The sequence below is a fragment of the Sinohyriopsis cumingii genome, unplaced genomic scaffold (genome assembly GCF_028554795.1).
Source record: "Sinohyriopsis cumingii isolate HCF-2022 unplaced genomic scaffold, ASM2855479v2 utg002074l, whole genome shotgun sequence".
Classification (NCBI taxonomy): Eukaryota; Metazoa; Mollusca; class Bivalvia; order Unionida; family Unionidae; genus Sinohyriopsis; species Sinohyriopsis cumingii.
In genome coordinates this window covers 244,522-271,940 of record NW_028316123.1, presented here as the reverse complement: position 1 = coordinate 271,940, position 27,419 = coordinate 244,522, and the positions used below count along the sequence as shown (strand labels likewise).

The 27,419-nt window shown below is 40.0% G+C and overlaps 1 protein-coding gene across 1 annotated transcript; it reads left to right on the top strand.

Moving 5' to 3' along the window:
• Positions 1 to 24,990: 24,990 nt before the first annotated feature.
• Positions 24,991 to 27,219, top strand: LOC149771187 (G protein-coupled receptor 84-like). The gene has a single exon (XM_089948765.1). It carries the CDS (start codon positions 25,071 to 25,073, stop codon positions 26,430 to 26,432), a length of 1,362 nt encoding a protein of 453 aa, XP_089804891.1. The 5' UTR covers positions 24,991 to 25,070; the 3' UTR covers positions 26,433 to 27,219.
• The last annotated feature ends 200 nt before the right edge of the window (positions 27,220 to 27,419 follow it).

Below are 27,419 nucleotides of genomic sequence, written 5' to 3'. Positions count from 1 at the left end.
TCATCGAGCGTGCGAGAAGTGCATTCAAGAACCTATCTTCAATCATTGCCCTCACTGCAGCAAGATTCCTGGAGGACGTGAAAAAATCTTTCGGGGACCGAACACGTTAGCCGATTTTGCTCGATGGGTCTTAGACCCCATCGACAAGACGTGGAGCCAAGAGGACATCGAACGTTACGGAGATTGTCATCGTCATGACACGGTGATGGCTCACAATTTCTCCGGATACGATGGACAGTTTCTTTTGAGGTACTATACGGAACAAGGCACCGAGCGTCCTAAAGTGACTTTGAACGGAGCCAAAATCATTTTCATGCAAGTGGGACAAGTACAGTTTAAAGATTCGATGAGCTATTTGGCCATGCCTTTGAGTCGAATGCCTAAAACGTTTGGAATGACAGAAATGGCTAAAGGGTACTTTCCACACTTTTTCAATACGGAAGCCAATCAACACGCCGTTCTACCCCATTTACCTGAGGCTCACTATTACGACCCCGACAACATGCGTACCGAACAACGACAAGCTTTCTACGCTTGGTACCAGGCTCACGCTTCGGACCCTTTCGACTTTCAGGAAGAAATGCTAAAGTATTGTCGTTCCGACGTGGACATTTTACGGCGTTGCTGTGGAAAATTTCGAGAACTGTTCATGGAACACGGAGGGGTCGATCCTTTGAAAGAAGCTTGCACCATTGCCAAAGCGTGTTCCTTAGTGTATCGACAACGATTCATGCCTGAAAACACCGTGGCTGTCATCAGTCCTCAAACGACCCACTTTGTCAAACGTCAGTACTCGGTCAAAGCCCTACGTTGGTTACATTACTTGTGCGACAAGGAAGACAAGTGGATTCAGCATGCCCGCAACGGAGGGGGCGAAAAGACCATCGGAACATATTCGGTCGATGGCTGGGACTTAGAAAACCCCAAGATCGTGTACGAGTTTAACGGTTGCTTATTTCACGGATGTCCCGTCTGTTACCCTGACCGTGGTACTAAAAATCAGTTTTTGCAACGAACCATGGAAGACTTGTACCAGGACACTTGTCAGCGACGCCTAAAGTTGGAACAGGAAGGATACCAAGTGGTGGAAATGTGGGAACACGAGTACGATCACCGTATGAAAACCGATCCCGAGTTTAAACGTCTCGTGGAAAGTTACCAGTTCATGGACCCGCTGAACCCGAGGGATAGTTTGTACGGAGGAAGGACCAATGCCACCTGTTTGCTGTACCAAGCCGACGAAGAGAAAGGAGAAGAAATCAAATACTTGGACGTGTGTTCGCTGTATCCCTACGTGTGCAAATATTGTCGCTTTCCCGTAGGGCACCCGCAATTGCTGACGGAACACATCGACCTGAAAAACATTCGACAATACGAAGGCTTGATCAAGTGCAAAGTTTTGCCTCCCACGAACCTATACCATCCCGTCTTACCTCACCATTGTCAAGGCAAACTGATGTTTCCCTTGTGCCGTACTTGTGCCGAAACGTGCAACCAAGACCAGCCTTGTCAGCACAGCCAGGAAGAACAGGCCTTGACGGGAACCTGGGTCAGCGTGGAATTGTTCAAAGCTCTGGACATGGGATACCAACTGTTAGAAGTGTACGAAATTTGCCACTTTCCCAAGACACAACAGTACCGCAAGGGTGACCCCACGCAGAAAGGCATTTTCGCAGACTACGTGGATGCCTTTTTGAAACTGAAGCAAGAAGCCAGCGGCTATCCTTCCTGGTGTCACACTCCCCAAGACCAAATAAAATTCAAAGAGAAATATTACGAACAAGAAGGTATCACTTTAGACCACATCGAGAAAAACGAAGGCAGGCGATCGTTTGCCAAAGTGATGTTAAATTGCTTGTGGGGTAAAATGGCACAACGACCGTGTTAACCCAAGACGGAATATTTGACAGAACCTTCCCGCTACTTCCAGATGATTCACGACAAAACCAAATACATGAAACACGTGGACGTCGTTCGAGAGAATTTGATCTTGGTCAATTACGAAGAAGATCTGGACTTCGTACAAGACGACCCTTTTGGAAATGTCATCATTGCGGCTTACGTGACAGCCCATGCTCGCTTAAAATTGTACGAAGCTTTAGAACTGTTAGGGGAACGCGTCCTGTACTTTGACACGGACAGTTGCATTTACATCCATCACCCGATTCAACATCACCCTAACATCGAAGGAGACCGTTTAGGAGCCTGGACAGACGAACATCCCGACGACAAGATTCTAAGTTTCGTCAGTGGCGGTCCCAAAAATTACGGCTACGAATACCGGGACAAACAAGGAGAAGTGCACACGACGTGCAAAGTGAAAGGACTGACTCTGAATTATCGTACCAGTCGAGTGGTCAACTTTGGGGTATTGAAAGAAGCCTTGCAATCGGGAGAGGATGGAAACTTTATAGTGACCACCTATCAACCGAACAAAATTGTACGTTTACCCACTCACCACATCGTCAGTCGACCCTTGGAGAAAGTCTATCAAATTGTATACCAGAAGCGAGTTCGACTTCCCAATCATTTCACCTTACCGTACGGTCACGTCGGTATTGGTCTGTATATAAAAAAGGAACCCTAGGCAAGATCGATAGTTCATTGTGACTACCAAGACCGAGCAAACAAGATGAATACTTTGAAAGAGACATCGTTCCAGTTTGGGGATTGTAAAAAAGTTGTATCTTCCTCTAGTGTGACTAATATTGGATGGATAAGACCCATGCATTGTGACGGAAAATGTCCGGAAGGAAACTGCGATTGTCCATGTGGTTACCATTGTAATTGCGTAACGGAGTTTGCAGACGAGTGCGATTGTGAGCCTTGCGATGGGACCGATGCTGTACCTTGTGACCTGAGCGATGCCGTAAAGCATCATGGGAACTTTAGTGCCCCTACCCCTGTCATGGAAAGTGATGCTGTGCGTGTCAAACCTGTGGGATGCGAAAGCGATGCTGCTCGTCCTCTTGGACATTTTACTGGGTTTCGTTTTAAAGGGGAATGTCGACCTTCACGTTTACCTCCCTACGGATGTCATCCAGCCCTGAGCAAACTCCTACCCATTTCACTCAACCCTCATCGAAACGAACCTGTGAAAAACGAATATTCGTTTCCTGTGCGTTCGTCGGAATACTGCGACTTTGAAAATCGTCTTCAATCGTTCAAAGGAAAATGGCCAAAGTATCTGGGAGGACCGACCCCCGAAGAATTAGCCAGAGCCGGATTTTTCTACTTGGGCGAAGGAGATAAAGTCAAGTGCTTCAGTTGCGGTGTGTCACTTCACCACTGGGAACCGCAAGATTCGGCCTTCGTTGAACATGCTCGATGGTCACCGAATTGTCATTACTTACCTTTAGTGGGACCGAGACATTGAAGTAACTTCTTACCATAATCATTTGTTCATGGATACTTTACAAGAGAACATTCGTGCTTTGCCTGTGGAGTTGAGAGAACGCATTTACCGAGAGCTGGTCAAAATACAAGTGAAACGTAAAGAACAATTGCATCCGATACGTCACCGGTGTTTGAACCACTGGTACCTGAAGGCTATACAAGGACTGATTCAATTGAAAGTGTTCCATTGGACAGACATTGATCAACGACCTTCTGGTTATAAAAAGGAATGGTTTGGTATGGACGATTGTAGTTACTACATTGTAAACGTATTGCATCGAATTCCAGAGGAAGAGTTAACGAATTACAAACTTTTTGAACACAATGTCAACTTGGTGAAAGAGGAAACTTCTGAACGAATTGTAATGTGTAGATTAGTGACTCAACGATTTAAATTCGACACTGAAGTGAAACCATGTTTGTGCAAAGAGTACATTTCTTGTGTCAGACCAAAGAGGATTTAGTATGACCTATTCATGGATACTTTACAAGAGAACATTCGTGCTTTGCCTGTGGAGTTGAGAGAACGCATTTACCGAGAGCTGGTGAAAATACAAGTGAAACGTAAAGAACAATTGCATCCGATACGTCACCAGATCTTTAACCACTGGTACTTGAATGGTATAAAAGAACTGATTCGTCAGAAATTCTTTCAATGGTCAGACATTGTTCAACACTTTGAGGTCGCTAATGATCGACATGTTCATAATTATGGTTACTTCGAGATTCACCTACAGCAATACATTGAGGAAGACAAGTTAAAGGATTACCAACATATTTTACGTGGAATCTACTTAGAGGAAGAGGAAACACCTAAACGAACTCTGACGTTTCGGTTACAGTATGCAAGATTTAGATTCCCTACTGGAGAACGAAGATCTCTGGCTAGAAAGTACGTCTATTGCATCCGAAAAAAAGAGAATATAAAAACAGGCTGCCATGCCACGGTTTATGTCACATGTCATCCAACAGATTCCGTGGAAGGAACTCAATGACCATATTCAAACCGTGGATCATTACCATCAATTATTACAAGAACTGTATCCATTCAATTTTGGACGACAAGTGGTGTGTGTCTTAGTGACTTGTTTTCTGGGATTTCGTTTACCAGCCGATTCTTTGTGGACTCTTTACGATCAGTACTTACCACCTCCATGGCCTTAAATGGTCACGAAAAACTCCTTTTGTTCAAAGCCTTGCGTTTTCATCTGGATACTTCTCGACCTCAACAGGAAAAAAAGATTCGTCAACTTTTAGCGACCCAAGACGTGTATGACGATGTGTGTGTAGCTTGTGACTTACACCCTCATTGGACAGATGTTCGTGATTGGAAAAAGGGGGGTTTTGAGGCTTGGACCCAAGAAGTGGCCCAGTATGCACAAGAGTTGTTCAAGGAAAAAAGTTACTTTTCAACCCGTGTTAGTGACGGTGCCAGAAGAACCCGTCACCGAGAACAACCACTCGCTTCAGGACAGGACTGTCATGGACATGCCTGAAAGGTCATTCCGGGAGGACACTTGTGTGACAATACCTCATGTAGAGACTGTAAGAACATTACACACTGTCCCTAGGACATCTTGGTTAACCAAAACATGTTGTACAGACACTTGTTTATATTCCACTTTGATCGCTTTGCTGTGTTTTATATTCCTGTACATCACTATTTGGGTTGTATGTATATTTGTCTTTCGTGTTCATATTTGAAACATTCAATAAACGTGTTCTGAAAAAGTATATAAACTCTTGTCTTGTTTGTTTTTTCGTGTCACAAGTGACATTTCTCATGCCATGGCTACCTCTGCTGTCTCTGCTCCCTCTTCCTCTACTGTCAAAGTCATCGACGAACACTTAGATCGTGCCAGTTGGGAGGCTTTGTATCTTCGCCATCCCTTTAACATGCTCATTGCTGGACCTAGCGGTTCAGGCAAAACCGAATTCGTCAAACGTTTGATCGAACATAAACATCATTTGATCGATCGACCCCCTCAACGGATCGTGTGGTGTTACAAAGAGTGGCAATCGGCGTACAACCTCTTGCGAGAAAGTCAAGGCGATTCCATCGTGTTTGTGGAAGGCATTCCTAAAGAAGACGATGGCATCGTCTCTGACTCCCGTCTAACCCATTTGGTCATTTTCGACGACATGTTAGGAGAAGACGAAGAAGAAATTAAATTGTGGTTCACGCGCAAAGGGCATCACCGTAATGCCAGTGTCGTTTACATCACCCAAAATTTGTTTCAACAAAGTAAAGCCCATCGCACCATCAGTCTCAATGCGCATTACGTGGTCTTGTTTAAAAGCCCTCGAGATAAATCGCAAGTGCAAGTCTTAGCCAAACAGTTAGGAACGCCTTGGCTGACTCAGGCGTACGACGATGCCACTCAAACGCCACACGCCTATTTACTCGTCGATTTGAAACCTACGACTCCCGAGGATTTGCGATTTCGTACCCACTTGTTTCACCACTGGTGCCAAGACGGAGGGCCTGTCCTGTACACGTCTCCGTCCTCGACTTCATTTCACTCCTCCCATGAAAAAAATCTATAAAAACCTCAGACCCTTTTTCGTCTGTCTCACACAGTGTGAACATGACGTCCCTTCAGTCACATCTTCCCGTCAAATTGATTCGTGCCTTGTATGGCATCAGCCGAGAAAAAGATCCACAAACACGAGCTCGTGTCTTAGAAGCTAGTCTCAAAGAAGTCTTACGATGGTTCACGGTGACGGCACGTCAATTACTCCAAGGAATCATTCAGATTCCTCATCAAACCCAACGCTTTTTCGATCGAAACAAAGTCGCTTTGGTCCAACTGGCCGATCCCCGCATCGACACTCAAACCAAAAAACAAATCATTTTGAAACCTGGAGGGAGCGGTACTCTAGGAGGGGTCATCATTCGCTCACTCTTAAGATGGGATCCTAATGCCCCCAAAGTTATCCCCAAGACAAAAGTCCAACGAAGCCCCAAGAAGAAAAAGAAAAAGACCAAGTCCCCAAGAAGAATAACTTCTCCAGTGGCAGGACCCTCCTCTTACCAGACACCACCACCATCACCCCGGAAAAAGAAAAGAAGCCCCCAGAAAAAGAAACAGAGAAAAAGTCCCCAGAAAAAGAAAAGTCCACAGAAGAAGAAGAAAACTAGTCGCAAGAGAGGCACTTCGGCCAGGACGCAACCTTACACTCGCAAGCCACGACCTGCCACAGCGTCTCCGGCAGCCTCACGTTTGTCCACTTCTCCGTTGATGTCACCAGGAACTGAAGAGTACTTGGAGACGTTGATCACACCAAGAACTTCTCCGTTGATGACCCCCAAAAGAACTTCCCCAGTGGCAGGACCTTCCAATTTAGCGGCAGTGGCTGCTGCTCACAAAGTACCTTCTCCCAAAATCAAAGTCCATGAAAGATCGGGCATGTTACAAAGTTTACTGGATTTGTCCAAGCAAGAACTGGCTCGATTTAGTCCGTTACGTAATCCTGCACGACGTGTCATGCCTGTCCTCAAACTGATAAAACGTAAAGACAATCAGTGGCGACGAGTTCCAGTATAAAAAGACCTGTGACCAAGTCGGGGGTATCAGTGAACTTGTAAAAGATGTCACCTCCAAGAAGCCACAAAAGAAAGAGACAAAGGCAGACGCGTCATCCGACAAAGCGCTTAGCCAAGCATCGACGTTACCCTAAAAAAAGACACAGTCGTTCCAAGAAAAAGAGGCGTCAACAAAGGGGAGGATTCCTTGGCGATTTTCGGAAAAACATTGTCACCTTTATGACAAAGCGATAGTCCCAGAAAAAAAAGATAAAAGGGTGTGCGTTAAGTCATCGACGTTAGTGTCTGTTCGGTGAATGTCCCGGAACCCACAAGCAAAAATGTCACCCTCCAGAAAACCCCAAGGAAAAAAAAGGAAAGGACTGCCACCACGTTTAGCCAAACATGGGGACCTGTTATCTGTCCTGTCCAAAGCTTCTCCACCCCTACGAAAAAAACTCATTCAAACGGCCTCCAAAGAGGTCATCGATACCGTGTGCGAATGTTGTTTGAACGTTTTGAAAGGCACGATCCCTTTGTCCAAACACCAGAAACAATGCTTAGGCAAACATCGTCACGTTCTTCGGAAAATGGTTCAAAAGAAAATTCCCATTCGTCAAAAAAAGAAGATGTTGGTCCAACGTGGAGGCATTTTACCTCTCTTGTTAGGCCCCATACTAAAAGGAGTCTTGGGAACCATGTTGGGAGGACTGATGGGAGCAAGATAAAAAGGCCTTCGGAAGTCCCAAGATCTCAGAATTCATCCCTGACAACCCCATGGAAGGACGAAAACTAGCTTTAGTGCCTTACAAACGATGGATGGAATACCATCGGTGGCAAGAACAACGCACCCCGCATTTACCTCCCAATCCCAATTTGAGCGAAATGTCCCAGTTACAACACGAATTGCAGTCCTTGATGGATCGCCAAGATTTGTCCGAAACAGAAAAATCGCAAAAGTACGGTCAACTCTTGCAACGATTGCAACTCTTTCACCAGAAAGCTTTAGACGAAACAGCTCTACCCACTCTGAAAGATTTTAAGACCTTGATGAAAAGTCCAGCACCATCACCAGTACCAGTACCAGTACCAGTGGTCAAGACAGAAAAAGGAGAAGAAGAAGAGGAAGGGTTTCTAACTCCACCAGAAAAAGTACGCAAGTTAACAACACCACCTACCTCCAGAATTGGATGGATTAAAAAGATGATGGCCACCCCTTCTTCATCACAAGAGAAAAAGAAAGTGAAGACAGAAGTGAAACAAGAACCGATATCCCCTGCACAGACATCCTCCTCCTCTTCGACACCTATTGCTGGTCGCACACGCAAAGCCTTGCAATCCAAGAAAATACCCCAAGAGAAAAAGAGTAGCCTCTTCCAAGAGTGGGTGCCTTATTAACACATCAACCAACACAAAAAATGGAAAAAGTCTTAGCCAGCATTTACTACGATCCCTCCCATCCTGCAGGTTACGCAGGAGTTCAAAAATTGTATCGTGCTGCCAAAACTCGACTGAAAAGTCTCCGTTTACCTCAAGTGCAACGATGGTTACAAGAACAAGCTACCTACACTTTACACAAACCCATTCGACGCAAGTTTGCCAGAAGTCGCACCCGAGTGGAAGGCATCGATCATCAATGGCAAGCCGATTTAGCCGATGTCTCTCATTTGGCCAGCTACAATCGCGGCTACAAATATTTGTTTTGTGTCATCGACGTCTTTTCCAAATTTGCCTGGGTCGTGCCCTTGACTTCCAAATCGAGCAGCGAGTTAGTGCGAGCCCTGCAACGGGTGTTGAAACAAAGCGGTCGTCGCCCTCTTCGATGGCAAACGGACAAAGGCACCGAATTTCTGAACCAAGCTTTCCAAAAAGAATTAAAGAAACGTGACATTCATTTTTTTACCACCGAGAATCCCGAAACCAAAGCCAGTATCGTGGAACGTTTTCAACGTGCTTTGAAAGAACGCATGTGGAAATATTTTACGCATCACCACACTCTGAAGTACATCGACATCTTACCGCACCTGGTGCAAGCGTACAACCAATCTTACCATCGAAGCATCGGACGTGCCCCGCAAGACGTGACTCCCGACAACGAAGTGCTGGTGTTCGAGCGCCTGTTCGGTACGTCCCCGACGAGGGCTGTCCCCAAGAAAAGTGGAGAGTTGACCGTAGGAGATTGGGTGCGCATTGGCAAAACCAAACGCACTTTCGACAAAGGTTACTTACCTAACTGGACGACCGAATTGTTTCGCGTCACTGGACGAGTGCATGGCCGTCATCCTGCCGTCTATAAATTGGAAGACATGAACGGAGAAGTACTCAAAGGAACGTTTTATTTGCCCGAGTTACAACGTGTCACCAAAAAAGAAGACGACGTGTACGACATCGAAAGCATTCTCGAACGCAGAACCCGTAAAGTGGGCAAACGACGTGTCAAAGAAGTCAAAGTACGTTGGAAAGGATATCCACCCAGTTTCGATTCTTGGATCGACGCTTCGCAAGTCATCGACTATAAAAAGAAGAAGTGACCATCATGCCCTTTCACACAACAGCAGCAGACGCAGCTACGTCGACCAGTCCTTCTTCCCCTAGTTCTTCTGTGCAAGATTTACAAAAACAACCCTTGTGGGTGTGGTGTGGAGAACGTGTGCCTAAAACGCAAATCGTCTTTTTCTGCCAAATCTTCGTGGTGTATTGTGTCATCGGGGCAGCCATCGCCAATTTGAGTTTGCAACAAGGAGACAAACAATTGTGGACCATTTTATTGAGCAGTTGCATCGGTTACCTGCTTCCCAATCCCTCCCTGAAATTCTCCTCGAACGGGAACGTTGTGTCCAGTGCCAGTGCCAGTCACCACTCCAACAACAACCAGAACCCCATTTTGGGCGGAGACACACCTCTGACATCTACTAATATCCCCTCGGACAGCCACAGAACTCTGGAATTATGAGTCACCAAAACCAATTTTACTTAACCTTACCCAGTGACAGTTCCATGGAGGTGTTTCCCCACAACACGTTGTGCTGTTACACGGCCAAATTACCTCAGGCCATCCCCTTAGATCACGAAGCCCATTGGGAAGTGGCTTTAGTGGAAATCATTCACCCAACCCAAGTCCTCAATGTCCTTCCCAATCAAAATTTTTTTCATGTGGAAGTTCATGACGAGTCATTGCAACAGGAGTTGAATAAGAAAGTCATGTATGACAATAAAATCTATAATGAGAAAACTCAAAAATGGACCTACCACTTTTTCATTCCCCCAGGTTATTATTTCAGTGGTCAACATTTGGTCAACGTCATATCTGCCAAGTTTAATGGCGTGTTTGGGAAAGCTTTGGAGCATGCCAAAATAAGTGTCACCATGGAGTACCACAAAGTAGCTCGTCGCTTCTCGATGAGATTTGAGCGGAGTAAAATCATGTCCATTTTATTTTGTCCTGAATTGTTTGACATGTTGGGCGGAGACATGAACCTGAGAATGAGCATACTCAAGAACAACGAATTACCCATCGTTTACGACAACGAGTCTTTTAGCAAGTTGTTTCGTACCCCAGTAGAACTGAACCAAGGACTGAATTTGATGTTCGTGTACTCCGATGCGGTGGAGTATAACGTGGTGGGACACACCTCCGTACCGTTACTGCGTGTCATTCCTTTCAAAGTGGATTCTGCCGCAAACGCTGACGAGGAAGGTGGAAACACTTACCACGTTCACCGCGAATTTGTCCATCCTCACTATTTGCCAGTCAGCAAGTCGTATTTGGACACGGTCAACATTACTATAAAAGGAGATTTGGGACAAAATATTCCATTCACCAAAGGAAAAGTCACGGTGAAACTCCATTTTCGAAAACGGTTCTCTCACGATTCGTAAGCAAGTCATGTATCCAGTGTACCAAGGGGTTGCTCGACAGCGAGGACACGGTTTAGGAGACATGTTAAAATCGGCCTTTCGTTCGGTGGCCCCGGTGTTGAAACCGATGGTGACACGCGGATTGCACGCCTTGAAAGATGCAGCACTGACGCAAGGCAAAGAATTTCTCCAAAATGTCATCATCGACAAACAAAACCCTAAAGAAGCCTTCATGAGGGCAGGCAAAAATGTCCTGCTGCAAACGGGTAAAGACATTTTAGGCCGACGAGACACACCTATAAATGCCCTGCACGCTACCGAGTCAGGCATTCAGCAAGGACAAGGCAGAAAGAGACGACGAAGAAAACACCCTTTCACCAGACTTCAAGCTAGAAAAGCCAAGAAAAGAAGAACCGTTCGAGACTTAGACGTTTTCGATTATTGAGACACAGAAAAAATGATGCACCGAGAGTCATGTGCTTGTTCCAAGACGGAACTGGATATGTTTGCCATGCCCCCCACCATGATGACGATGCAAGAATCCCAGTGGGTGGAATTTCATCCCGTCTCCTCTTTGACGGATTCCGCTCCCATCGAGTTCGAAATCAAAGGACAACCCGAAGATTACATCGATCTGAATAGCAGTTACCTGTATTTGAAAGTCAAAGTGATCAAAACTGACAACACCAATCCTGGAGCCAATGATAGGGTAGCGCCCGTCAACAATTTCATGCATTCCTTGTTCAGCGAAGTGGACTTGTACTTGAATAACAAACTGGTCAGCAGCAGCATGGATACTTACCCATATCGTGCCTACTTGGAAAATCTCTTGACGTACGGAAAAGAAGCCAAGAATACTCATCTGGATGCTTGCGTGGTATGGAAACCTGACACGGCAGGTGCAGGCACGTTTAGCGACACAGCCCTGACAGAAGATGACAATCCTCACAATGTGGGGTTTAACACACGTAGAACTAAAATTTTGCAAGGACGTAGTTTAGAACTGATGGATCGTTTGCATTTGGACATGTGGTTACAAGAAAAGTATTTACTGAACGGAGTTGATATTCGCCTGAGACTGAATCGTAGCACTGCCGCTTTCCATTTGATGGCCCATGCCAACGAATACAAAACTGTTATCCAAGAAGCCAGACTTTACGTACGCCGTGTGGAAGTGTTACCTAAAGTGGGAAACGACATCAGTCAGACGTTGAGCAGAACGACCGCCAAGTATCCCATAAGACGTGTGGAAGTGAAAACGTTCACCATTCCTGTTGGACAGCGATCCATGATCGAAGATCATCTGTTCCAAGGACAGTTACCCAAGCGTTTGATCGTTGGTATCGTCAGGAATTCAGCTTTCAATGGACTTCATAACGAAAATCCTTTTGAGTTTCGACACTCTAGCGTGTCCAAAATCGAAGTCAGTCGTGACGGCAAGACCTTGTGTACACGACCCTTTGAGCCTAACTTTGCCCAGAACAATTACTTGAGATCGTACTTGTCCCTGTACGAAGCCACCGGACAGTTAGGAACCAATACCAGTCACGGTATTACGTACGAAGATTATGCAGGAGGCTATGCTTTGTGGGCCTTTGATTTCACTCCAGACCAAGGCAGCGACGAGGGACATTTCCACCCTATAAAATCTGGCCAGATTCGTGTGGAAATTCAGTTTGCAAATCGAGACCCTGCTGATCCAACGTTGAACGTGATCCTGTATGCAGAATTTGACAATACGATAGAAATCAACAGTTTGAGAGAAGTCATTCTAGATTACTAGAAGCCATGGAAGACTGTTATCCCTCTTTACCTAGTGAAGAAACTTTGGACATGAAATGTGAAGAGACCGTGGAAGGAGAATCCCAAGACAAAGACGAAGAAATTGTCATGATGAAGTCGAGATGGCCAGAACAAGAAGCTCATTTAGTCTCCTGTTTTGCCAAACACTTGGTCGACAAAATGACGGAATTGATCAAGAAAAATTGTTATGGATGTCAAAACGATCATCCCAGTCAAATTCAACACGATAAATGCCTGATGTTGAGTCAAGAAGAAAAATTGGACGAGTATCTGGACGAAGCTTGGAGTCTCATCTCAAACAAAGACGTGTTGCACCAGTGGTATAAAGACTTGCGTGAACATTCTTGTCCACCATTAACCACTCAAGAGATCCATCGTATCGAAGCTCTCCTGAATCAGAGTGAGGAAACAGAACGAATAACCGTTTATTCGTCAGACATTTTCAAGCAAAAAGTCAGGATCGAATTGACGACTTATTATTACCTGTGAAGAAGAAAAAAAACACAAATCAATGGATACCTGGGAACTTTATTACCTTTTGAACCATAGTTCGTATACGGCTTCTTGGAATCCTGTCGTCTGTGCTAAAGATGAACTCCCTCATCGCAAACCTAAAGACCATCAAGCTTACGTGATCAACACGGACGAAAGTCATCTCCCAGGAACCCACTGGGTAGCCGTCTACTTTCCTCAAGAAGGATGTTTGGAATATTTCGATTCGTACGGATTGCCCCCTTTGGAAGACGATATCATCGACTTTATGAGAAGAAATGCTCAAACCACCCGATTCAATAACGTGAAATTACAAGGCACAGATTCCTTGGTGTGTGGACAGTACTGTGTGTATTTTCTGCATCATCGCAGCCTGGGCTATTCCTTAGAACATTTAGTGACTCATTTTGATCCTCGTTCTTCTGCTAGAAACGATGTGAAAGTAGATCGATGGTTTTGTGACCATTATGCTTATCTTTTGTCTCAAGCTAGGAAACGTAGTGTCCATCAATGGCCTAATGATTTCCAACAGTGGAAATCACAATTTCATTCACAACGTTGTCAGCCTTGTTTAAAGTAGATTGTATTTGAAGAAAAAATGTTTGTGATTTGAAAAAAATTGTTTGATGTTATCATGTTGTATTATTGTTAAAAATGTTGCTGTTTAGTGTTAAGTGATTTTTTGAATAAAAAATGTTGTGTTTAGAAAAAAAAATGCCTTTGTGGTTTGTTTAGCTATAAGAATGTTGGATTGATGCTCTTTCATTTCTTACTATCTCTCTCATGAACGTTGCGACTCGAAAACCGTGTGGGGGATGTTTTCCTTCACGTCCGCGCTTTCACTTTAAGAACCGGGTTGTTTCCAGTCTAACCATCCATTGTCGACTCATCCTCCTACGAAGATGTGCTCCAAACTAGCTAAGCTCAACGAAGCCTACGTGAATTTGCATAGGGTCAGACACAGTCTGATACCGAAGCCAGAAGAAATAGAGAATGTGAGAATGTTAAAAATCACTGAAGACCTGATAGAAGAGCTCTTCAGAGAAGAAGTGAACAGGGAGAAAGAAGAATGGACAGAGAAGTACAGACTTCAAAAACAGCAACAACAACAACAACAACAACAACAACAGCAGCAGCAGCAACCTGAACCTGACAGAGGCTTTGTCGATTGCCGTATCGACACCAAAGAGTTCTTCTTCTCTTTCCGAAGAAGCAGACCTATCGCCAGAAAGTCTATCCTCAGAGGAAATCGCATTCTTAGAAACTAAAAAAGAATGCCATAGCAAACAAAAAAACAGCCCTTTTCAGGGCTACCCCAATACTCTAGAAAAGAAGTAACGATAGATTTGCCAATGTATGTGTAGGTAGAGTAGTGTGAAAATAAACACTAACTCTTTCTTAATAGTGGAAGTGTATGAGTCGGTGTGTTTGTAAGAGCTCAGGTATGTTGGTGCGGATAGTAGATTAAAATGATATCTTTTCTTAGTGTTAGAGGTGTATATTTGGAGTTAGATTGAATTGCTTTGCGTATGTGGATAGTCTATTGAAGTGATTTATAAAAAATTTTAAAATAGTGATGGGTAGCATAAAAAGTAAGTGAGTGTTTCTTTTAGGTCCGCGCGTTGTTGTTTTTTTGGTCATGATCTAGGTAAGATGAATTTTATGTTATTAGGGGGATGTTTTCCTTCACGTACGCGCTTTCAGTATAAATTGAAACTCGTTCGGCAGTCCAGCTACCCTTGTTGATTGATCAACACAGCCAGAAGAATGAACACGAGACTTGAGAAACTGTTGGAGCTTCATGTGCATCTGGAATATGCCAGGCGCATATTAAATGAACTGGCCGCGGAAGCCATTGTCGAGGAGGGAAGGGTAAGAGAGGAGGAAAGAAGAAAGAAAGAAGAGGAGGAGAGAAGATATAAAGAAGAAGAAGAAAGAAGATATAAAGAGGAAAGAAGAAACAAAGAAGAGGAGGAGGAAAAGGAGAGAAGAAATTTCAAAATCCCAGAGAGCGAAAATTGGGATTCTGAAGCGACATATCCTGCCTCTGCTCTCTGCCCCCAAAAGGTAAAAAGTAACTGGGGGATAAGATGTGTATGTGGCGCCAGGCCTGGAAGGTGCCACCATTAACCAGGTGTCCATGAAGTTCCAAACAAAAACAGCCCTTTTCAGGGCTACCCAATAGTCTAGAAAAGAAATAACTATTAATTTGCCAATGTGTGTAGGTAGAGTAGTGTGTATATAAACACTAACTCTTATTTTAGATAGTGTGAGGGTATGAGTTTGTGTGTTTGTGTTTGTAAGAGCTCAGGTATGTTAGTGTGAATAGTAGATTATGGGTTTCTTAGCGTATGTGAAGAGTATAGTTAGGGTTTTATTATATGAAATGAGAAAGTAGGGGGATGTTTTCCTTCACGTTCGCGCGATGTTGGGTCATCATCTAGGTAAGATCCATTTTATGTTTTAGGGGGATGTTTTCCTTCACGTTCGCGCTTTTCGTATAAGAAGCCACAGTGCTCGTTGTTCAAACCATTCTGCAAAGAATACAAAGAAGATGGCTTCTAACCAAATGGACAAAATGGAAAAATTGCAAAACGTCCTCGACAATTTAGGAATGATAGAGCAAATGTTGGTTAACCTAAACGAGGATCACTATTCATATAGTCCCCATCGAGTGAAGATGGAGATAAACAATTTACGAAAAATGAAGGTAATCATCAGTGATCTGTTGAAAGAAATAAAGGAGGAGAAGGAGGATGAAGAGGAAAAGATAAGAATAAGAACATGGAACGAAAAAATTGAAAAAGAAGAGGAAAATGAGAAGAGGAAGAAAGAAGAGGAGGAGGAAGAGAAGAAAGAAGAGAAGGAGAAAAAAAAGAAGAGAAAGAGTGTTGGAGATAAAATAAGAAGTTGGTGGAGGAAAAGAAGAAATTAGAAGAAGAAAACCCAAAGGCCCTTTTCAGGGCCCCCATATATCTCGAAAAGAGATAGTCTTTGAATTGCCTACCCCTTTTTTAAAAAAAAATTTTTATTTTTTTTATTTTTTTAAAAAAAATCCTATATTCAATTTCCCTTGACGCTAGATTGACCCACGATTTATTCCCATGTTAAATTCCCCTTGTCCGTAGAGTGACCCACGATTTATTCCCATGTTAAATTCCCCTTGTACGTAGAGTGACCCACGATTTTTCGCCATGTTAAATTTCCATTGTACGTAGAGTGACCCAGGGGTGTTTTGAGTGGAATTCCCATTGTACGTAGGGTGCCCCACTTCACTACTTCCACGTTACATTAATGTGGAATTGAGGTATGCCACCATTCTCTCCATTGTGCATGTTTTAAATGCAAGCAGCTTCAACTTACATACGTCACTCTCTCAAAAGTACATAATAACTGGTGAGCGCCCCCTTACCAAACGACTACTGTGTTAATTATTTTAATACTAGTACGTCTTAATTTTCCTTAAGCAATGATTCTGATGACATGTAACATGTATTTCCTTAAGCAATGATTCTGATGACATGTAACATGTATATTAACACATCATGACGTCACAAATCAAAAGCCATGTCGTTATGCAGGGCAAAAGGAGTAACGAATGAAGTACATCCGAATATATTTCAGAGTTATCTCACTTTAATATTATTCAATGCGATACATCTCATTTGAAATTAGCACGCATGTAAGATCATGTATTTATGGTATTTCTATCTGCCATGCTTTTATTAATGGTTTGATGATAGGTGTATTTCGGCACAGCAACAAATGTAGGTTATTTTGTGCCTAGGCAATTAAAGCAGCTGACCAATGACATACAAAAGTGGCCTACTCGGACAGGTTTGATGGCCAGACAAGAACCCACACCATTTCGCTTGCACGTCCAGCATAGTTGCAACTGAACAACAGACGCCATTGTCTCCGTTAGTCCCCATGCACGACAAGAAGAATGACGTATCAGACATGTTATATATCCCTGCGCTCGCAGGTGGTTGTATTAATGCAGGACGTTCTTATTAATGCAGGGGATTGTTAATGCAGGGGGTTATTAATGGAAGTAAATATATCAAATTGAGACTACCCATATAAATGACATTTAAATGTATTTTAAAAATCATGTACTTAACATAGGGACATACATTTTAAGTCAAGAACTACGATATTTAGTTTGCCCAAAATAAAAAAGGTTTGTCTACCAATAATCATCACTATCGTCATCATTACTATTGGCTCTTTTAAAAGAGACATATCAGTCCTGTTATATATATCCCGTTATTTTATGTAAGCACTGATTAGTGTTTGCTCTGGTTCAAACCAGGATATAATTCTAGCCAAATAAAAATACTATTATCACAAGATGTTTTCTTAGCTTAAGAAATAAAAATAATTTAACTGGATTAATGGAAGTAGGTATACCAAATTGAGACTATCCGTATAAATGCCATTTATTTTAAAAATCATTCAATTAACATAGGAACGTTCATTTTAAGTCAAGAACTTCGACATTTAGTTTGCCCAAAGTAAAAGTGGTTTGTCTACCAATATTTTACTATGATCGTCGTTCTCGTCATCATTGTTATTTGCTCTTTTAGAAGAGGATATTTATGCCAATGGATTTTCGGTATTGGCTTGATAATACCAGTTTCAAGCAGCGAAGCAGCGGTCATTTAGTTCATATCTATTCCCGTTTCATCTTGTGCACTTCATCGGGCAGGAAAGATTTGTAGTTTATCAGTGCTGAATAATAAAAAAAAACACCATTTTACGTCCATGTTTTATCTCATTTGAGCAATTTTAGTAATATTGGTGTAGCATTCGTCGCTGAGTCACTGTCCAGTTTTTAGGGATTAACCCTTGCATCCAATGACGTCAGAGTTTGATGTTCATTATTGCCTTGAATTGACGTCATTACAAATAAAATATCACAAGTCTTAAATTATTTATGTATTATTAAAATGTTTTTATTTTTAATATCAGGGAGTCAAATATAATACAGTTAAGCTAATATGATTCTGGAATCGATACATATTTATTAAAATATCAAAGGTCATATATGTTAAAAAAATTAAAAATAAAAAACAAGCAAATGTACTGAATTAATATAAAGATAATTTCGAAGTTGCCAGTCTTTCCAATTAGTGGTATACTGACACCTTCAGTCAAATATTTTAGTAATTATCAATCTTTGCAACCAGTATTATGCCGACAGAGGGAGACGTCAGTCAAATATTAAAGTAATTACCAACCTTTGAAACCAGTCAAATATGATACATAGTCCAATCTTTGTGACTAACCTTTTGCCAGCAAATGCAGACAGTCAAATAAAATAGTAATAACCAAAGATGGAGAAAATCGACGACTCATAAGGGTTACACGAATACTGTTCATTAATGTCGATGTTGTTGTCATACGTTTGAACAAATATAGTATATGGGTCACATTTCTTGGTAAACAAAACTCTCAGGGAGATGATAATATCGTTTATTATTACCCACAGAAATCAGGAAACTTTCTGCACCTGTTGATTTACATTTTGAAGAAGCGCCATTTTGGTGTCATAACAATAGCAATTGCATTTGACCCCACGTGAGGTCAGACACAATTTATATTGTGACCAACACGAAACCCAGCTACAGACCATTTACAAGACTTCTGGGACATGTATGGTCATGAAACCCGACTAGAATCCATTTGCAGTGATTCTGATGACCGTATTGTCATTGCCTTTGATTTAATTGATCATTAAGGAGCGAACGCACGTAATAAACACATTTATTAAGGGATAATATTTTTCCACTTTAGTATCCCGGACCCCGAGCGGGATAATTATCAAAAGATTATAAGATTGTTATTAAAGAATATTGACGATAGTTGGATTCGCGCCAAATAATAATGAAAATAAAGTTGTATTTTACTAATGACTGCAGAAACAGGCAAAAGGGAATCATTAATTACGTAATGTTTTAGTGTCAAAAGGCTTTAAAGAGATTATATTTAAATAAACAGAACCCAGCAAAATTACAGTATCCCACCAGATAAGCCCAATATGAAGGTAAATTATTTTTGCACGCATTTTGTTTATTTATATTTTTCTTCGAACACGAATTCTGTACTCTTACATTATATTAAAAGAATATTTGAATTCATTGGTAACAAAGATAAACAAGTTTATTTGAAATAAGTTTCTATAAAAAGGATTGAAGGTGATATACCTTGAATATGGCTCCATAAGAGCTAGCATCGCTTAAATTCACATGGACTGGTATTTCATACAATTGAAACATGTCTAACTATCCTAATGCGCGTTACAATCCTCCTCGAGCAATCGAAACTTTACTTCTTGAAAGATGGAAGAAAAGTAACACCAAAAAGCCCACAACAACATTCGATTCGATTATTCTCCATTATAGTAAACTTTATTCAGCACATTCCTAATTCACGTGGCAGACTATAGATCCTGTAGGCGAATACACCCGGGTAATAAAACCACTGAAAACGAGATTATGTTGCAGTCGTGTTCCGTTCAATAACCACTCAGCACGTTTATTTGAAACGCAGCGTCAATCAGTCAGTGTATGCGGGATTTACCATAGACAATTTCAAGTAGCACGCGTAAGTTGACTGAAACTTTGTATATTTTTTCCCTTTATTTCTATATAACTAATTGATATACTTACACAATGAATTTATTTTATCTTGTCTACATGCATTCATTTCACAATTTCTAAAAATGCACAATAGTTATTATTTGTAAGCACTGAGTGGTGTTTACTCCGGTTCAAACAGGATATAATTCTAGCCCGATAAAAATACTATTATCACAAGAAGTTTTCTTAGCTTATGTGAAGAAATAACATTTATTTAACTGACGTGAATTTTTTGGTGAACTTAGATCATTTTAAATGACGGAGATTGGTTTAAAGAAGAAGAAAAAAAAACATGTTTAAAAGGGAGGGTATTAAATTGTCGAGAAACAAAAGGAATCTTAAAGGTTGAAGGACATCTCTGCCGCTGAGTTGCATGATTTTATCTTAACATTGGTTACGATGTCTAGAAATCTAATGCTAATCTTCACTTCAGATATACTACTCTTAAATAGATGCGTCGCTCAAATTATTGTTTTCAGTTTAACGTGTACAGTCATTTATATGCATCTGCACATTCAGTTGTGTGTGTGTGTGTGTGTATGTGGACAGTTATTTGTATATATCTGTACAGTTCGTTATTCGTATGTCTAGACAGCCATTTGAATGTGTCTCTACACTCATTTGTACGTGTCTTACAGTCAGTTGGGTGTGTTTGTACATTCTTTTGTGTCTGTACAGTCCTTTGTAACTCACAGATGTTGAAGACATTCTAGAAAGGAGATATTCTTACAAACGTCGATGGCAATGCAGTGTTAAAAACGATCAATTTTGCTATCATTCAGTGTCGTTTTACTTATGTTCAACTCTGTAACCAATTATTGAAGGCAATATTTACCATTCCTTTGTAGGGAAACGTGTTATGGTGTGCGTATATCTATCTATCTATCTATCTATCTATCTATCTATCTATCTATCTATCTGTCTGGCTGGCTGTGTGTCTTATAAATATGGATACATGAGAATTAATTACTAGGTCTTCATGCGAGTGTGTCTGCTACACACGAGTAAATATAACACCGACTGAGTTACATCATTTTTGGTGATGTGTGCTTAGTCGTGAGGGAATATGGGCTCGTGTATGCAGGCAAGGCGATAGGTGCCGTTTACCCGCGGACCTGGGTTCTAATCTCCGTAAAGTACGAATTAAGAAATCTCCATTCTATATGAAAGAATTATTTGTATTAAAATATTAATTATGCCCTCGATTATCAAACATTCTTCTATAGGAATCCAGGGATAGCACTTTCCGTTCTTTCTGATCTATATTTATAATTCTCTCTCTCTTCCTCTCCTTCTCTCTCTCTCTCTCTCTCTCTCTCTCTTGTTTATGTGTGTCTGTCTCTCTCTTTATATATATATATATATATATATATATATATATATATATATATATATATATATATATATATATATATACCAATGATTGCGAATTTTTCTTGACGGTATTTGTAACACTATATTTAAAATGCAACATAATTACAATGATTTTTTAATTGAAAATAAGCATTGAAAGAGTAATGATCTGAGAAAGAGATGGATATATATATATATATATATATATATATATATATATATATATATATATATATATATATATATATATATATATATATATATATATATATATACATACATACATACATACATACATACATACATATGAGATCCTGATGTCATTAGCTGGGTCAATACTTTCGTCGACAGCGACAGTAAGTAATGATTAAGAAATATTCGATGAAATTAAAATTTAAGACTTAACAAGAATTCAAAAAGAAGAAAGTACAATAGAAATTTCCGGTTTAACTAATGCCATTTTTTGCCACACTTTTATGGCCCTGGGGCGATTTTAGCTGTTCAAGTTGGGACCGCTGTTCCCCTTTTTATTAGTGGGAAAACCAAGACATATTTTTGTGGCAGCAGATGCAAAGCAAATACTTGGTTTCCGTACCATGCACTTCTTATGCTATGTTAGGAAAAATTATTGAAATTGATACCTATATGGAATAAAAAAAATTACTGAAAAAATTGAATATAGGGAAAAAAATTTCTTATTTAATAACATTGAAAAATAAAATCTAATAAAAATTTACCACATGTGTAAATAAATTTATTGAAATTTTGAAAGAAAAAAAAATAATAAATACATCTTAGTTATTTCTTAGATATTTTTAACCATCGTTGTTTTATCGCTGTTCGAATACATGTACAAGAAGTGAAATACATTATAGATGCAAATGTTTAATGTTACATGCTACCATAAACGATCGAATTATACATGTTGGTCTAATTGTCACATTACAATCTTACGTCACTTGGCATTTATTTCAGGGGCACGAACCATTGATACACTTCCGGAAATAAACAAATCTTGACACGTTTATCAAATTGGTAGCTGGCAAAACATTTGTTGGACACTTTCTATGGCGAGTTTAATAGTTTCGCGCAATATTAAAATATAAACGTTACAAATCACGTTAAGTTCACGAACTATGGCAGGTCGATGTTATATAGCCCCTTTCGGTAACCTCATTACCTGCCCTTTCTTTCCGAACTGCTTAGTGTATGAGGTTGCACTAGGAGCATTTCCGGTAAGCATTGCCGCTGGTCGACAGTCACTGACTACTAAATAGAACGAAAAGAAATGAAATTATATATCTCGCCATGGTCAAACTTTCCAATTAAACGTCCAAAATAAATGCGCGATAAAGTAATTAACGGATAATTGATAGATTCAATGGATACAATCAAATATCAAAGCGCATGTGTATATCCTGTGCAGATACATGTACTTGAATTTCTTTTTTAACTGTAGAAGAAGATGATGTGGGAAGAATAAATTATTGAACACATAATTCCTTGGCAAGCCAACAACAATAACAACACAAACATATAAAAACAACAAATGAATTACGATTAAACTGAATGTTGAAAGTGGCATTTTAGTTAAGAAAGTTGATTATGAACCTTTATTCATGATGATGTGTTCTATGTTATGGAATACGGTTAGAATATGTACCTGATGATGAAATCCTTCTGTTAAACTTCCTTAGTTAAACAAATTACTTAAAAATATAAAAAAATATTTCCACTGCGTAGTTTGTTTCCAGCCCTAAAGCTGTATAATATATTCTTTTTTAATTTGGCAATGAACATTGTTTAAGTTTCTATTTCAATACGTCGATTTCATACTTTCTCCAAATGGCACGTTTTACACAATTAGTATCGTCAGTTTGAACATTAATTCTACTTTTTCTTGTGCAATTCAAACACATATGTATACATTTGATGTTTAAAACTTAAAAGCTTTTGATTTTTTCAATGAATTTAAAATATAAAAAAGCAGAAATAATTTCCATTTCTTATTATTTTTAAATTGCGTTCCATTTATCATTGCGTATTCTAGTCATACCAATCTATAATCTACTGATCACATTATACAACAGCTAGGCCGCTAATCAAAGTTCTTCTACAAACGATAAACTGTATAATGTTTTGTGTGTGGACACTTGTACGTCATTTAGCTACGTTAAGCTAACGGTCTTTAAAGTAACCCCTTACAGCCATCCGAAAATGTTTACGACTTTTATGAGTTTCTGTATCCCTCATAGTGTAGGTCTCTGGTTTTCTCTAACAAATCAAAAAGAATTTGGAAGGAAAAAAAAAGAATTTATTATTTTTGTTCAAGGTTTGCTCATTGCTATTTGCATATTATTTTGTACGGTGTGTCGTACACACAAGGTTCCTGGAGCTAGACCCTTTGTTTTCCTTCCTAGTTCTTTCCTTATGACACAATCTTCCCTCCTCAGAAATTAGATCGATATAGTAGAACCATCACAACACATAGTTGGTACAACTTATATACCTTACACTTTTTTATACTTTTATTTCTATGCAAGGAATTGCGTGTTCACTACTTCCTTATTCCTAATTTATCTTCTTCTACATTTTTTTAAAACTTTCAATTGCATGTATCTGCACAGGTTATCCACATACTCTTTGATATATGATTTTATCCATTGTGCCTAACAATTATTCACTAATTATTTCATCGCGCATTTATTTAGGGTGTTTAACTGGAAATTTTGCATTTGGTGCGAAATGTAATTTCCTTCACTTCGTTCTCTTTTGCAATGAGTGAATGTCGACCAGCGGCAATACCTACCGGAAATGTTTCTAACGCAACCTCCATACACTAAAGAGATCGAAAAGAAAAAAGGGATAATAAGGTTACCGAAAGAGACTATATATATATATATATATATATATATATATATATATATATATATATATATATATATATATATATATATATATATTGTAGTGTCCGATAGTTTGAACATCGACGAAAATGAGAGTATGCAATTACATAGCATGTAAACTACCATATATCCAGTGTGGAATTTTTAGAGTAGAATTTAGATACAGGCTCGACTATGCATCTGTCATTCTTTCTTTCTCTCTCTGCCTATACTATCTAGTGTAGCGCCTAAGCTGTATATTCCGTTGTGTTTTTTCTTCTTGACCTTTAAATAGATCTGAGTGAGATAACAGCTGTTACTCTGTAAGTTAACAATAAATCGTAGCAATTGCGCATGCCAAATAACTATTTAATAGGTTTAGGGTCATTTTGAGGGATACCATTTGGATACAGGTAACTGAAGTCCGAAAATCTCGATTTCGTCTGTATTTGCAACAAGTAATTGTCAAAACTGTACGTGCCACTTAAAATATATCCATGCATGAGCCATGCCCCGCCATGTATACGTTTAGAAGTGCTTTACGTTTTGCTGTCTTGGCGGAGTAGTAAATTTGCTATTTAAATTCTCGCTATTTCTTAGTGTAGTTTTGTATGACGCTCGTAATGACTGGGTATTATTATAAGTGCCTGGTAAGGAATAGGTACCAGTACGCATATAATAATCTTGTTTGACTAAGGTGCTTAAGAAGTTCCGGATATTTTAAATGTGTGCAGCTTCTTACCTAAACTTATGCTCCTCCTTATTTCAACGAGGGACACGTGGAAAATTTGCATCTGCTAAATATGTAACCATAATAAAATAACCATAATAAAATTAATGTATTAATATTATATGTATTAACATTATCCTAAACTTAATGACACCTTAGTCACTGTATCTCACCTTTTGTAACTTTTTCATGGCGGGTTGTTTGTCATGACTATTATTACTGACGGCTTATTGTTCAGCTAACAAAACCAGACATGTCACATTCTTTCATGCTGCGTCTCTCTTTCTCTCTCTTCAGGTCACAGGAAGCTTAGCTCTCGTAAGTAAAGGTCCTAATGCTCATTGTTTTCCTCTCGTTGAACTTCCAGCGCCTGCAGCCTAAATATGGAGAATATGTCGATTCCAGCTGTTGTGCCTCACAATAATACAGAGGATACCAGCTTTATAACAATAGATTATGAGACTGTTCAAGCAATTAATATTTCCATGACAACATTGTCACATATGATGACCACGAAGGACCAGATGTATCACATACTAATTCCCTCGATGGTGCTGACATCATTTTTCATGGTGGTAGGAATACCCGGCAATATGTTAGTGATCGCCATTTACTGTTCCACAATGCGAAGACGGCGATCGAAAAAGTTCATCATCCTTCTAGCTATTCCTGATATTATCAACTGTTGTTTTGCCATGCCAGTGGAAATCGCTATCTTGACCAATTTCTGGGACTTCGATAACCCAATTTTATGTAAAGTTTCCAGATTTTCCACCTTTCTCATGAACAATATAACGTCTTTTGTGTTACTTGGCATAGCTATAGACCGCTATAGAACCATTTGTCGGCCGCTAAAACCTAAATTCACCCTAACTGATTCAAAGATTGCCTCCGCAATCGCCATACTGATTGCAGTCAGTTCCGCATTTCCGGCTCTTCTGATTTACGGAACATATCAGCCAACGCCAGGACAGAAGACTTGTCTTATAGATAATAAAATGGAAAGTAAAAGATACCCGTTTATTTTCACTATGTTTATTTTTACTGGAAATCTAATTATATTTATAACATTGTCGATTTTGTACGTTCTTGTGGGAAGGAAAGTCTGCAGGGGAAAACACTTCGGATCGGAACCAAAAATCCCCCTTGGTGCTAAACGTGCATCATTTACTGTTTTTGCTCATAGTTCCACGGACATCGGTGACTCTCTTCGCGCCGGTGCAGTGTGGAGAACAAAATTCTTCAGAGGAATTCAAAAACGCCATTCTAGGGCCTATAGTGTCACTTCCTGTCAAATATCCAATGCTATTCAGTGCAAACAATGTGCCTGTAAACATGCAGATGTAAGGCCCGGTAGTGGAAGTGTCCGGGTCATAATGGGAAGGAAACCTGAAGCCCAAATGGGAAGGAAACCTGGCGCCCAAATGGGAAGGAAACATGGCGGTTTAAAAGTAAGAGCGGGACGAACTACGTTGATGATATTTATCGTAACGTTGTGTTTTGTTCTAAGTTTTTTACCTTATTTAGTCATAGTTACAATGAGATATGTAATACCAGATCTGAAAATGACATTCACAGAGAAAAGTTTATATAACTTTTTCTTACGTTCATACTTCATGAACAGTGCTGTAAATCCAATTATTTATGGACTTGTCAACCAGCAGTTTCGCAGGGAGATTAAAAGGTTATTTTGCAGATGTGTTAAAAAACGTAGGCCTGAAAGAGATTTGAGAATGCTGAACTAACGGTATTATCTAGAATCGGTTTAATTGCGCTTGTTCCTGGCAATGCAAAGTAAACGAAATGATAGTGTATCCGAGGGCTTTACACAGAGAGCACGTGCTACCGGGAAGTCCTTAATTCCCAGTTTAAATTAAGCTTACAAAAAGAATTAATTAGCATTTCAGAAATAGGACAAACTAGTGATTGATGGCTGGATGTTTATGTATGTCGAGGATAATTGTAATCTGATATATGTTGATAAACAAAGTGCACGTGGTTTTTTCACTGGCAGGGGACACGTGCAATGCCGTGGGTACGATAATAGTGTCTGTGATCGACCAATTCTCTTGAAGCAAACGGGTAACGTTTCCGTTGGCCAACGGGGCCAAGAGCTTAGTAATGAACTGAGATGAAAGAAAATTCATTGGACGTCGGCATAAGCTCATGTACGGTTGCTAAGTAAACCTCTGATTCACCAAATATTGATATTTTATCTTGGGACATTGAAGGTCTTTCAACTTATTATCAGTAATATCGTTTTCTTCAGTATTATTCTAAATTCGACATTGTGGGGTTTATGTGAAACACGGGGAGTAGAAAGGACGAATTTAATTTTTTCATGTATATAAACATTTCAATAGTATTAGGACAAAGCATTCCGTTAGGGGTAGAAACAGCGATGGTGTCTGTTTTGTTAACGATAAGTCAATGGCATTTGGTGGTATGGGACTCATACTCACTATGTTCGATCATTGTGTGATTATACATTTTGAATGTAATGTTTTTCTTATTATTAAAGATATAACTCTATGTTTTGTATACATTTGTTTTTTTCCGGAAGGCACTCCTATATAGGACTAAGGTGAAGAAAAGGATAGAACTAAATTGTTCGAATTATAATTATCGAGAATAAAATATCTTTTTAATCACTACTGCTTACTATTTTAATGCAAGCATTAAACATTTGGTAGCTTTATCCCTGAAGATGACTTAGAATTTAGTTTTTGGTG